The sequence below is a fragment of the Populus alba genome, chromosome 15, assembly GCF_005239225.2.
Source record: "Populus alba chromosome 15, ASM523922v2, whole genome shotgun sequence".
In the NCBI taxonomy this organism is placed as follows: Eukaryota; Viridiplantae; Streptophyta; class Magnoliopsida; order Malpighiales; family Salicaceae; genus Populus; species Populus alba.
The window spans coordinates 15,517,750-15,531,940 of NC_133298.1; the positions used below are offsets into that span (position 1 = coordinate 15,517,750).

The 14,191-nt window shown below is 33.9% G+C and overlaps 2 protein-coding genes and 1 non-coding gene across 3 annotated transcripts; 1 reads left to right on the forward strand and 2 right to left on the reverse strand.

Moving 5' to 3' along the window:
• Positions 1-301: 301 nt before the first annotated feature.
• On the reverse strand, positions 302-4,789 carry LOC118057615 (elongator complex protein 3). The gene is made up of 9 exons (XM_035070247.2): positions 4,179-4,789; positions 3,194-3,263; positions 2,908-3,080; positions 2,247-2,421; positions 1,758-1,924; positions 1,461-1,680; positions 1,264-1,368; positions 694-846; positions 302-539 (listed from the first exon to the last, which is right to left on the reverse strand). Exons 1-9 carry the CDS (start codon positions 4,646-4,648, stop codon positions 381-383), a joined length of 1,692 nt encoding a protein of 563 aa, XP_034926138.1. The 5' UTR covers positions 4,649-4,789; the 3' UTR covers positions 302-380.
• Positions 3,606-3,711, reverse strand: LOC118057653 (small nucleolar RNA snoR100). The gene has a single exon (XR_004688995.1). It is a non-coding gene; the product is annotated as a small nucleolar RNA snoR100 (small nucleolar RNA).
• A 5,599-nt stretch (positions 4,790-10,388) lies between the features above and the next one.
• On the forward strand, positions 10,389-13,492 carry LOC118057614 (uncharacterized). The gene has a single exon (XM_035070246.2). The coding sequence runs from the start codon at positions 10,879-10,881 to the stop codon at positions 12,655-12,657; it is 1,779 nt and encodes a 592-aa protein (XP_034926137.1). The 5' UTR covers positions 10,389-10,878; the 3' UTR covers positions 12,658-13,492.
• The last annotated feature ends 699 nt before the right edge of the window (positions 13,493-14,191 follow it).

A 14,191-nucleotide genomic window follows, 5' to 3' on the forward strand; every position in this document is an offset into this window, starting at 1 on the left:
TTGGGAACTATCATAATTTTGATTGAGCATTTGCTTTAACTTCAAATTGAATACAATAGCTGCATGCCAAAACTCAAAAGTAGTGTCAATATATCCGGTTCAAACCACCCGGTTTGTTTTATAATCCGGTGACCTGCTATCTTATTCATTCGAGTTGATTCCAAAAACTGAATAGACAAGGATCCCACTCAGATTTTGAAATAACAAACAAGCACGCACACTTCTTTCCTGCAACTTTTGAAAACCATTTTCTTCCGTTTCAAGAATTTGGGTTTTTCTCAGGATATGTAACAAACTCAACTTACGATCAAGAGAAGAAATAAATTCTATGCCAGTACCTAGAATAACGTTAAAAAAATTTAATGCATCACACGTTAAGGTTAAGAAAGGGATTTCACCATGTATGGCCCTTCAAGCTCGTAGCCCAATTTTCTATAGTAATGGCGGGTTCCTACTCCTGAAATGACAGCTATTTTGGTCGATCTGTGCTCCTTGCGAGCAATCTGTTCTGCCTCTTCCATCAAGAGTGTACCATAACCCTGCCGGAGATGCAAGTCAAAGTGGAAAATAATCCTGTAAGCAACTATTTTCCATGCTGAAGCATTTACACTACAGATTTAAGTGGTAACCGAGCAAATTGTTCCAAGAATCCTTGTTTCACCGATTGTTAATATAACGGCAATATTATGTTACCTGGTGTTGCAGCTTCTCTGCATCACGCCCATGAACAGGAACTGCAGTTCCATAAACATGAAGTTCACGAACAATAGAACACTTCCCTGTAAGCTCAGGGCAAGTAACGTTGCGACCACATTTTCGTAAGCGCAGTAACCCAACAAGAATATCCTGGTGAGAAAAGGAGTTTCAGGAAAGTTCATGCCAAGCAAACCTTCACCAATAAATTAAATTAACAATTAATCAGAACAAACTCTCTTGATTATTATCAACAAAAACTCCTTCAAGACATTCCAACAGATACTGCAATCCTATAAAGACTTCACTTCCTTCTCAATTACATACAGCAAAAACCACTTTTAACATGCCAATCAATATTGCAGTCCTTGAGGGATTAAAGACCAATGATATATATAATAGAAAAAGAAAAAGAAAAAGGACCATTTTGGCAACAAACCATCTAATTTTCATCTACGAATAAATACAAGGATTGGCAGATAATAAAATATGCGGAGCGCTACACACACAAGCCAGCCAACCGACCCGAACAGGCATGCATTCATGTATGCATAACATGTCCCAAAATACCTGGCGTGTATCCTCGTAGGAAAGAAATGTTTCCCAGCCTTCATTGGCTGTATAATCACGGCGAACGAGTTGAACTTCTTCTGGCTTAATCTTGTGATGAATATCCTATGTGCATAAAGAGGCACTTGTTAGAATCTCAAAGTATCACAGCCAGTAGTAACAAACCTGACTTGATGGTAAATAGCCTCTTCATTTACCTGGATTCCAGCCTCACGTGTACGGACATCACGGCATTTCAGGCCCAAGTCATCCATCCGAGCTAAGGCTAACTCCCTAAGATTTCCTTTCTCAACTCCAGATGTAACCAAAGGCATAGGAATATCCCGTTGAACTCTATAAACTCGCGTCCAAGGGGGTACCATGGCTAGGATCCTTGCTACAATATCTACAAGTTGCTCAGGTGGATAATTTCTGTACCTGCAAAATTGAATCAATTATAATCAGTCACTCTGCTTGAATCAAGTGCACGCGCACAAAGAACAACAATGCTCTACCTGCCAGTTTTCCATAGCTCATAAAGCCCAGTTCCACGAATTACAAGTGTAGGATAAATTTTGAGCCCGTCAGCTCTAAAAGAAGGACTCTCAAAGAACTCTCGAAAACTTTCCAGGTCCCTCTCAACCCCTACATTTGGAAGATCAGGCATCATATGAGCAACAACCTACATTGGAGAAATATAGTGGAGACAAATAAGCAGAGGAAAAACATAACTAGATCACTAAGCAAAATACATAAAAGACACAAGCATTTGTTGCAATGAGCATAAGCTTAAGGAAACAACATGATATAAAAACAAATCCATGTTACAGTTAAAAAACGGCAGGGTTTTGAGTGAAATCATGATGCATTTTCAAAACTGTTCACTGTTATCCAACTCAAAGAGAAACTAATCATGGAGGTAAAAGAAGAGCACCATGTTACATGCCATCTCAAATTCATTAAGATTACTTGCATTATATTACAGGGCACTTCACAGTCCGCACCTTAAAACCAGCATCCTTTGCCAAGCAAAAACAATCAGCCACAGCAGCTACCGTGTGTCCTCTATTAGTGTCTCGAGCAACATCCTCATATGTGCTTTGAACACCAATCTCCAATCGTGTGCACCCATATGAAAGCATTTGGCGTAGATGAGGACCAAGACAATAATCTGGCCTCCTGATATATTAACAAGATAAACAACTTATTCTAGGAAAAACAAAATGTAATGCTATTTGTGCACATTAAACCATCAGTACCAAGTAGAGTTTCCAAACACATTCTGAAAATTGCTACTTGGAACCAGTTAGATTAAAGTGTAGGTTCAACTGTATAACATCTCAATTAATCACCTAAAACCATCACCCTTTTACTGTTCTCACATGTTCTGTACAACAGAGTAACGAAGACACCAAATGATATCTTCCAAACCAGGCAATACCCTAAACCCTCGCACACCCCAAGAATTAGCATGTAGTTATTGAAAAATTCTAGCTTCAGAACTTGAAGAAACAAGAAAACAATTTGGACAGTCATAATCATCTTAGATTGTTTTTGGGATTTAGTATATCAGTAAGAAAACTTATGCAAAGTCCAATTCACATCCAACAATATTCATATGGGAATGAGATTTTCCATTATAAAAAAATTCAGATGATGACTCACGTTTCAATCGTCATGCCAATGCACTTGGTTGCACCATGCTCAGAGTAGGCAACTGCCTCTTCAACATTGGCAGAAGTGTGCCCTGATAAAGCATCGTGAAGGTTCCTTATAAAGTAATCACGGTAATCTGCTGGCAATGACATGAAAGTACCACCCATTAATATGAACTCAACCTGAAAACATATAACACATTAATCAGAAGTTGGCTGTGGGTGCTTATGAACAAATCCGACCACTTAAAACAACGAAACCAAACACTTAATATAAAAGCAGAGAGCACTCAAACCTTATCTACGCTATGACCCAGTCTCTTAAGCTGATCAATCCTGCTTCTAGCCTGGACATATGGGTTATATCTGAAACCAAAAATAAAGCATGTAAATAAATGCTTTAATTATCATAAGAAAAGTTAAGTACCAGATATCATGAAAAACATTAACCCCTTTATGATTGGCGAAAACAGAAATCAGTGAGTTAATGGCCCAGGCAATCTGAGAAGTTAATACTTCTAACTAGCCAACCTCACATGTATAACACAGAAATATACAACTACTCGTGTTCAAGTATCCAATTTTAAAAATCAAAATGGTCATATAGTAATTTCTTGATTTTGAAACTTAATGAAGACTGGGTATAAGAAATGACAAGGAAACATTTCCTTTTGCCTTTCATATTCACAGTTTTGGATAGATTGAAAAACATGTGGGTTGAAACCAGGCCGTAGAACCCAAAGCAAGGCATCAGACAGCGACATGTTAACCATCAAATCCAATTTCAATGCGCTCTACCAAGCTACCTTCGTTCTTTATCACCAAGCACAGATAATTAAGCTATAATCTAGTTGCTTTGTGCAAAAACTGCACTAATGTGGAAAACAAAATAAAAAGGCACCATTTTAATCAATATGGTCGACTAAAACCCCAGAGAAGCTTCGAAGAACAAGCACCTAAACTATGATACTTGTGCGAAAATCTCAATTCGAATCAAGCTCAGTGCAGTCTATTTATTGCACAATCTCGTATCAAGTTCTAAAATCAACAGAGAGACATTTACTGCACACAGCAAAAATTAAAGGCATTAAAAATTTAAACATACAAAAACTAATAAAAGATTAACTTCCTAATACTATATTTGCACCAGTTAATCAAAATGAGCTACAGAATAAATAAACTATCTTCTTCGACTAATCTACTATTATGACGCTAAAAGTAATACAACTTCTCGAAAAGTCGAAGCATAGATAATTTACAATTCTGCTGCTGAAACCCTACCTAGCTCGAATCGCACGCATACTGGTAGGTTCATAACCAGTATATGACTGCGTACTGTACTCAAAATCTGAGTCCGGTCCACCAGGACAATACACACAAATATTCCCCGTCGTCGCGATATGCGGGCACCGGTGAGGCTTCGACATGACAGCAACAACAGCAATTCCTGATGCCGTGCGTACCGGTTTGGCTCGGAGTTTCGGTAGCAATGACTCGCGGTCAGAATCCGGCAACGCTGCGATCATCTCGACGAGTTTTGGAGCACGTGCGAGGCCGTATTTGCGACATGCGGCTGATTTTAGTGCGTTAAGATCGACGGTTTGGTTTTTTCGTGAAAGGTCTACCATGGAATTGACGATTTCGGCTATGGCTCGGACTCTAGCTTCTTCTTCGGTTAGTCCGTGAGGTTGGTAACCGCCGCGACCAGGTTGCGGGAGTTTTTTGGTCTCGGTAATTACTGCAGCTGCCATTGGAGAGAATGGGAGGAAGGGGAGAGGTGGGATGCGCGCTGAGAGGAAAGGGAAAAGCAGCACTCGCTTCTAACATAGCCCGTTTGGCTGTGAGGGATAACCTTCCCGTGTTTGGTAACCAGTAATTACTAAAATGGGAATGATAGGTTAGGCTCTGGTGTTGTTTCAGGAGGTGTTCGGCTTCCGCTGGAGTTTTTAAAAATTTTAAATTTTTTTATTTTTTATTAATTGTTTTTATGTGTTTTTTTTTATTATTTTTATATATTAATGTTAAAAATAAATTTATAAAAATATTATTTTAATATATTTTTAAATAAAAAAAAATTTAAAAGATAATTTTTATCACACACTTTCCTATGCAGTAAATTGTTTTTATGAAAAATAAGTTTTTTTATGGATGATCAATATTAATTATATTTTTAAAAAAATGATGATCACAAGTGTTGAAATAAATTATGATGTTTTTTCAAGACGTTGATATGGAAGGCGCGCAAAACACAAGCTACACAACATGGAGCCGGGTGTTTTATTGAGCATGTATTGTGCACCCAAAGTCCCAAACTCATTTGACCGTTCACAACCTTCCTTTTCCTTCCAGATTCCTGAAGTTTTTTTTAATTACTAAGTTGACATGATTTTATGTATTGATTTTTATACTTTTGATTATCCAGCATGTCATAAAAATATTATGATAATAAATTAAAAATCAGAATTTTAGGTTACTATTCTAGAATTGAAAGATGAATAACGAAGATTGACCTAAAATTAATATATTATTATTTAAAGCATGGAAACCTTCGATTGCTCCCTCAAGATTTATTTTTGTATATTTTATCCCTATTCTTCTAGTTTTTTACATTTTGGATATAGATTTTATTTTTTATTGAGCTTAGTCTCTAAAAGTTTACAAATACAAGAGAAAGTTGTTGAAGAGTAATATCTCAAATGAAAGAGTCGAATGTTAAAAAATATACTTTTAAGCTTTTACTTTTCCATTTCTTCATTCCAACACATGAGCCAAATAAATAGTTATTTTAGCTATTTGTTATGTTATGAGTCATTTCTACATTTCCGTGTAGAAATGGCAAAAACAAATGATTATTGGCTAGTGGGTATTTTTATAGCCATTGACCAACAATTCTTTTTTTGTCTTTAAATGTAGGAGGAATTTTATTTAAATGCATGAAAAAAGAACTTGTAGATTTTAAAATTTATATACTGTGCCTCATTCTTCTCTTAAATTTAGAAAAACAATAATCAATTATTCTCCGGTTAATTAATAATATTGGTTGTGTTAATTAGCTGAAATTAAAAGGTATACTTGTTTAAAAGCTTTTTCTATTTACTTTTTTATATCTCTTGATTTTTTAGACCTTTTGTTGTTAATTTAATATTTATGATGATTTTTATTTCTTTATTATTTTATGTTTTTAATATGGGTCAAGGAAGATAATTTTTATTTATGTTGTTATCTTTAATAAAATTAAGAGGAATTATAATGGTAGTTGATATTAATAAAAATATAGAATGACATATTTAAAATTTATTTTTAATTTGTCCGTTTTAATTTGAGGTCAATTATATTTTGTCCTGTTGAAAATGCAATTAAACCAGTATATCAATTCTCTTTTAATTCAAAAAATAGTAGCTTCGTGTCTTAACTTTCTAACGAGATTAGTCTCACTTAAAATGGAGTTTTAGAACTTTAGATATGGTTAAAAATCTTATGAGTGTTCAGACAGTAATAGTTGGAAATTGAACAATAACAATTTAAAGTCAAACAATAACGGTTTAAAGCCAGACAGTAATAATAACTTTCATATTACTCATTAATTTTACATTACTTTTATAAATTACTTGACTATATAATTAATAACATCATAATTATATTATATATAAAATATCTAAATTAATTGTATAATTATATTAAAATTAATTTAACATGAAATATATTAAAATATAATTGACTTTTCTAAATAGCTTTTTACCATTGGAATGCACATAATAAAAAAAACTATATTTACACTATTTAAAAAGTCATTTTCTCCATTTGACTCTTTAATATAGCATTTTTCATTAGAGATGCTAAAGAAGAGATATAAAACGTTAAATCAACCACATTTCTAATATAAAAATATTGATATTGGTGTCAATTGATTTATCTTTAAAGAAGACTTCAATGAAGGTTATGTTGAGAAAAGTAAATTGGGACATGTAAAGTTTTTTTTATTTAATTTAATTTTTGTTTTTTAAAATGTTTAGATGATATTTTAAGGTTAAATTAGATTTATTAGAAGTCTTGCAATTTTTTTTCAAGAGGTTTTCATGTAAAAATAAATTAAAATTTGGATTTTTAAAGTCTAAAAACTTGAACCTCCATTTTAGTTATTGGATGTGACTATAAATTAAAACAATAAACAAAATATTGTTTGTATGCGCGAACAACATGTTGTCCACTTTTTTTATATATAAAAAATAATATTTTATTTTTTTGGTTTTTTTAATTTAATTTTGAATTAATATCTTTCCTCATATTTTTTTTAATTATCTTGTTTAACTATTGTTTTCATAGTAATTAGTCTTTCAAAGGTTTCTAGAATTTCACAATACCTTCAAAAGGTTACTGAGATTTACCTTGAAGCTTTAAAAAAAAAAAAAAATTAAATAGATAATGGTGTTTGTATAATGCATTTATAAGATCGAGAATTATATACACTTAGCAACCAGACTAAACCTCAAAGATAAATAAATGGTATATAAAATGAAAAGGATAGTGTATTTTTATATTTTTTTTTTTTTCATGAAGATCAACTTCCTGCTATAATTTTTAATTAACTCCTACAGCTTTTTAAAGTTATTATTTAATATATTTTAATTAATTGTATTCAGACGCATACGCTATCTTTCCATTTTTTAATTAATAAATTTTATAATAATAGAAAACGGATTCACAAAACCAACCCTCTTACATTCTAGCTTGAATATTACAGGCGGGTAGGGGCGGGCCCCTGAATATTTTGAAGTTTTGACTATGCTATGACATTTCTGCCCGCCCCTACCCACAGCATAGCACATATACACAGGCCAGTTACTATAAATAAAGAAAAGATTTTGAAAAATTCAATTTCAAAAGAAATTTACATGTTATCACTTTTGCATAGGTTTTTTGGTCCCGTGGAATAAAGAGTTTCTTATCCTCAAATCGAGACAGTAAACATTTTTAATCACCTTCTAATGGAGCCCTCTGCTGTATAATCATCCTACTCGTATTTGGAGAGTGACCCAAAAAAGAGTTTTATTTTTTTTAATTGATCTCGGTTAAAATTGAAAACTTACTAGGCCGAGCACGTCGGGCATATATTTGACTAATCTATTTTAATTAATATAAACTTAAATCAAAAGAGCAAAAAATAAAAGAGCTAGACATCTAGACTTGGGTGGCCAAGTAAACCTGACCCAAAAAAAATAACCATGCTCGTGGGCCTGCAAGGCCAGGCTCTTACACCTAGTCCTGTATTCTTTTTTATGGCAAGGGGTGGATGAAAAAAAAGTAAAGCAACAAAGTGTCGCCTACTTGCTCAATTTTTTTATCACCAAGAAGGGGTTAGAAATTGAGCATGTGTTTTTTTTACCTAAAAAGGTATTTTTATATTTTTTTTTTCATTTAAAAACACACAGCAAACACCCTTTATAATGTCAAATGAACCAATATATCAATCCAAACACTCATAAACTTGTCAAAAAGCAACAAATTAAACCGATAAAAAATATTCTCTTAATCTTAATGTATTTTATCCAGTAAGACAGAGAAAATAAATATCTTGATGGAAAGTTTTTCATTAAAGGATACATGTTGAAATCAAGAACGATATTTTTCATAACTAGAATGTGACTAGTGATTCTTTTTATTATTTTTTAATGACTTTCTCTCTACTCTACTCGATAGAGAGATCAAAACAATAAATAAAATAAAATTTCGGACCAAAACAATGTGAAAAATAAAAATGATATGGCCAAGGTGCCCTCTTCTTTTTCTTTCTCTCTTTTTTTGTATCATCTGAAACTGAGATTTATTTTTTTAAAAAAATAAGAACCAATTAAAATCAAGAATTTTTCTTGACACCACATAATTAATAATAAAAAAAATCATTAGGCTTAATCTTGAAATAATGAAATGCCCAAAGATGAAATATAAAAAAGGTTTAGGAATTAAAATAAAAAAACATAAAGTTCAATTCAAAAAAAAAAATTGTCATGATCCACAATGCCATGTAAAGGTAAGCACAATAAAAATACACATGCCTTTTAGTTTGTTTTTTTCCCCGTAATTTTAACGAGACAAATAAGCATGTTATTTTGGTGGATGCTAGTAAAATGTAATATATATAAAAAAAACTAAAATGAAGGCAAATTCATTATAGCCCCACTTATATTATCTTGTTTACTATTAGAGTGTAATGATCCTTTTATCATTCTAAAAAAATATTTATTATTGAATTCTAGATACTTTTATTTTTTACACGCAACAAATTGGTTATTATTAATTTATTTGGGTTATTATTGGCTTTTACATGTACTAATAAATAGTCAAACAATAAATAAAAAACCCCAAGCCAAAAAAACTAAGGACATGTTTGTTTCCTGAAAAGTAGTTTTCAGGAAATCACTTTTCCAAACTTTCTTATATTTGTTTGCCATTAGAAAGTTGGTCAACGAAAACACTTTTCGGTCAAAGAAAAATTGGCTTGGTTTTCAGGAAAGTGTTTTTCCTTTTAGCTGTGTTTGTTTTCACAAAATTGTTTTCCGGAAATCACTTTCCAAACTTTCTTATTTTTGTTTGCCATTAGAAAAGTTGATCAACGAAAAACACTTTCCAGTTAAAGAAAAATTTAGCTTGGTTTTCAGGAAAGTGTTTTCCTAAAAAATTTGGGCGGAAAACACTTTCCGGAAGTTGTGAAAAATTTAGAAATGTCATTATTTACTGATTATATTAAATTTGATCCTCAAACTTTTGATTGCTTCATATATTTTGTTTTGAATATTTATTTTTCAATTTCATCTCTTAAAATTTAATTTTTATATGACCTTTGGTCCTTATTTTTATAATTGCTATTTGCTTTTTCCTTATCATTTTTTTATTAAAATTTTTTATCTATCAAATTTGGTTCTCATTCTTTTGATTGTTACTTATTTTATTTGAAATAATTTATAAAATTTTAATTATTATTATTTTAATTTCTTCATCTTTCATATATTTTTTAATTTTTTAGATCTGATCTCTATTATTTTGATTATTATTTATTTTATTTGAGATAATTTATGAAATTATATATTTTTTTTCAATTTTATTCTCATTCAACTTTTTAATTTGTAAGATTTGTTTCTCATTATTTTAATAAACTTGAGAAAAATAAAATATTAATAAGTTATTTTTCAGCTTGTTTTTCATGACACAATTAAACACTGGAAAATATTTTCTAACTTATTTTTTATTACAATACCAAATATCTGAAAATACTTTCTCAAAATTTATTTTTTTCATAATTCACTTTTAAAAAAAATATATTTTTCAGCACACAAATAAAAACTAAAACACTGTCTGTCGGGCACGGGTATTTTTGCCATCTCCTTCTGCTAATGCTAGTTATTGAAAAAAAGGGAGGGGGGGTATACTGGTCACTAGAAGTAATAAAAAGATGGTCGAGAGATCTGATCTCACCAACACGAATATAAAACCCGAGAGCGCCAAGACTTGGCGGCCGTTTAAAAAATTCAAAATTTCGCGGAGGCCTCCCTCCATTCAAAGACACCGAAAAACTCAAAATTCCTCAAACCCCTCTTTCCCTCTCCCATCCGCTCTCCTCTCCCTCTCCCATCCTCTCCCTCTCTCTCTCCCTCTCCCCTTGTGTGTGTCTAGATCTGGGGATGTTAGGATCGAACCAGTGAAGAGGAGGGTTTCTCACTTTCGTCAGGTAAGACTCTACTTAATTGAAAATCACCCTCTCATTTTCCAGGTATTTCCAAAACAAATCTCGTCCCTTTTTGTTTTCTTCCACTTGCTTGATGCATTGAAATTGCTGACTAAGTATTTTTTCTCTTTTAACCTGATGCCCAATTCGAAGTAGTTAATCTCAAATCTGTGTCTACCCAATTTACCTAAAAATTATGAACTATTATTGCTTCTGGGATTTTTAATTTCAAATCTTTATTAGGCCTGGAAAAAAAAAATTATGGTTAGAGAGCAAAGGGTAGAGTCCTTTTACACCCGCCTCCGAGAATCTGTTTCAACTTCATCCCTCTCTCCTCTACTTATATTTCCCTCAACTTCTGATGCAGACTCCCTCTGTGCTCTTAAAATTATTTTCCACATTCTCGAATCTGATTCTGTCCGTTACGCTTGCTATCCTGTTTCTTCCTTCCAAGAAATCCACAAATACGCTGATTTGACTTCACTTTCTAATGAACCCATTTCAATCCTGTTAGTAAATTGGGGTTGTCAGCGTGATTTGAAGCTGTTGCTCAATTTAGGCCCTGCTGCACGTGTTTTCGTGGTTGATAGTCACCGCCCCATCCATTTGCATAACTTGAATGACCAGAATGAGAGTGTGGTTGTTCTTTATACGGGCGATGACGAGCAACAAGCTGATTTGGCTTATGATTTTAAAGTTTCGGAGTTGGCTAATGCGAGTGAGTTGAATAGTGATGACGAGGGGGGAGAGAACTCTGACAGTGAAGACGAGGAAGATAGTGAAAGTGAGGGAGATGAGGATGATGGGTCATCAAGGAAGCGGAGGAGGGTTTCTAATGAGGATGAAGCTGACCCAGTTCAGCTTTTTAGGAAATTGAAGAGGGAGTATTATCGCAGGGGTACTTTTCATGGAAAGCCCTCAGGGTGTTTGATGTATGATTTATCGCATTTGCTGAGGAAGAACACGAATGAGCTGCTTTGGTTGGCTTGTGTTTCGCTGACTGATCAATTTGTTCATGAGAGGTTGACAGATGAGAGGTACCTAGCTGGGGTCATGGAGCTGGAGCAACATGTTAACAGTTCAGGGAATTTGGAGGCAGTTACTGTGGTGACCCTCAAAGATGGAACAAAGATTCGAGCACCTGAGTCTTCAAGGATTGCCTATGAAGATGAACCTAGACTTATGTTGTTGAGGGAGTGGAATTTGTTCGATTCAATGCTGTGTTCTTCATATATTGCTACAAAATTGAAGACATGGAATGACAATGGAATGAAGAAGCTTAAGCTTCTTCTTGCTAGAATGGGATTTGCCCTAGTGGATTGCAAACAAAAGTTTCAGTACATGAATCTTGAAGTGAAGAGAAAGATGAAAGACGAGTTTGAACGATTTTTACCTGAATATGGGCTTTCAGATTTTTACTACAGGAGCTTTCTGAGGCTACATGGGTACAGCTCCAGGGTGTCTGCAGCAGATGTTGTGTATGGTGTCACTGCTTTGCTCGAGTCATTTGTGAGTTCTGATGGGTCTTGTGCTTCTAAGCAGTTTGGGGTAGCTTATGATGCTCTGTCCTTGAACAATCTTGACAAGTTGAAAGCTGGAATGCAACAAGCGATCAAGGTCCAGAGGGCAATTCTTAGACAAGGAAGTGCAGCAATAACCAAGAGTGGTTCTATCAGAAGTGGAAGAAAGTTCAGGTGGGTGAAGCTTGAGGATTCAGTGGATACAAAACTGTTGGGATACCCCCAGGCTTTGACTAAATTCTGCTATTTTCTGATGGATGCTTTGAGAGAGAAAGGTGCCAGGGCAAAGCCCTTGATTTGTGCCTGCTTGTTGCAAGAGCCAAACAAGATGTTGATTGTTGGAGTTTGTGGGAAGCCTCGTCTTGGTGCAGTTCAAGGAAATGCATTTGGGATTGCATTCGGAAATGCAGCTGAAGAGAGTGGAGCTGAGTTCTTTCATGAGTTGTTTGAATCTTCATGGATTGTCCTAGACAAAAGTGTAGTTAATAACTTTATGATCAGATTAACTGAGAAACTGTGATATAAAACTGTCAAAGAAAAACTCTTGTTGTATTGTTCTCAGGAGAGGACCTATGTTTCTCTTAGTTTTTTTTTTTTCCTGGTGTGTTTCAAATAATTAGTAAATGAGAAAAGAAAATTTATTTTATTCTGCCAAGAATAGTTTCTTTGTTCTTCAAAAGCTGTTGTATTGTCATTTAAGTATTGCATTGACTATAGTAATTGCTGAAAGTAAAATCTGTTGGCGAAATATATTTTGCATTAGGTAAATGCGCTGATGTAGCAAATTATCCTTGTACCATCGTAGCCGTTAATCGTAAAGATTTGGAGATGTTCAAGTTAATGTTCATTGTTCAAGCACTATGCTTTCGATTTGACTTCCTTCTATAAGTTGCTTTTGAAGTAATGGGAGTATGATATAATGATAATGTTCATATATTGTGGAATGTTATTCAGTGATATTATACAACTCTGCGTGTTGCTGGTACAATGTACTCAACAGGGTACACTGGCTCTAGTGCAAGATCCATTGGTAGTGGTGGTTGGAGGGTGTTCTAGTAAGAGCTTCTGAGGTAGACCGGACAATAAGGCCTTATCACAGGTGATGATCTTAAATTCTTAATTGTTCTTTTATAAGGTAGGCAATATGTACCACATGATGGCCTTGCCCTTGTGCACCTTGCTTTGGTTACTAGCCTGTCAAACCAAGTGCTCAGCATCCTCTCTCTGATCTTGTTTGAAGCCTCTTATCTGACTCTTTGAATATTGGGAGTACTCTTATACCTGATGATTAACATGAGCTCAGTGTTAGCAACATCTTGATGTTTTCTTCAATTATCTCATTGACAATTTATCTTTTGATCATTATAAGGTTTTTGGATCCTTAAGATATCAGAATGGCATGTTAGTGTATTTATCCCAGATGTAGAAACTGTGGAAGTGATCCAACTTGAATTAAATGTGCATATTTTTAATAAGAGCTTGAAGAAATCTACCACTTATTATTGTGAGAAGTGCTCTTCGAGTGGTGACCAGTATTTTTCTCACTGAGAAGTACGAAAGCACAGTTTGCACACTTTTTTTCTTAAACTTAATGCCGCATGGAAACCTTAATGACTTTAGAAAAATAAGGAGATGTTGCTGCTCACTTTAGATCTAGAGAATGAAGAGAGGAAAATCTGCTGAAGCAAATTCTCACCGGATTCCCACACACAGTGTGACCTTTTCTTTTGCATTTATATATATTTCACTCGTTCTTCTAGCTTTTCTACGTGATCTTTGATTGTTCTTCATCATCAAATTGCATCTATACATTGATTGCTGGGTTTTCTTAAAAAGTCTCTTCATAAGAGCTTAGTTGTAGCATAGAATGAGTCCTGGAATGAAGCCGTAGCAGCATCCCTATGGTAATACCTGCAACTCTAAAGCAACATGTGCCTTCTTAGCTGCTCTTATAGTTCCCAGTTCCCATTCGTTTTATGTATCTTGTCATGCTGGCAATAAATGACTTGAGCTTCCTTAAAGCTATTGCAAGTAAGATGTAATTTTGCGAACTC

Bases quoted from the DNA above. Each gene is read 5' to 3' on its own strand.
- LOC118057614 (XM_035070246.2), top strand. From the start codon at position 10,879: ATGGTTAGAGAGCAAAGGGTAGAGTCCTTTTACACCCGCCTCCGAGAA.
- LOC118057615 (XM_035070247.2), bottom strand. From the start codon at position 4,648: ATGGCAGCTGCAGTAATTACCGAGACCAAAAAACTCCCGCAACCTGGT. The intron at 1,681-1,757 runs GTAGAGCATTGT...TCAATTTTGCAG, and splicing joins GAGCTATGGAAAACTGGCAG to GTACAGAAATTATCCACCTG. The intron at 1,369-1,460 runs GTAAATGAAGAG...TTATGCACATAG, and splicing joins CACGTGAGGCTGGAATCCAG to GATATTCATCACAAGATTAA.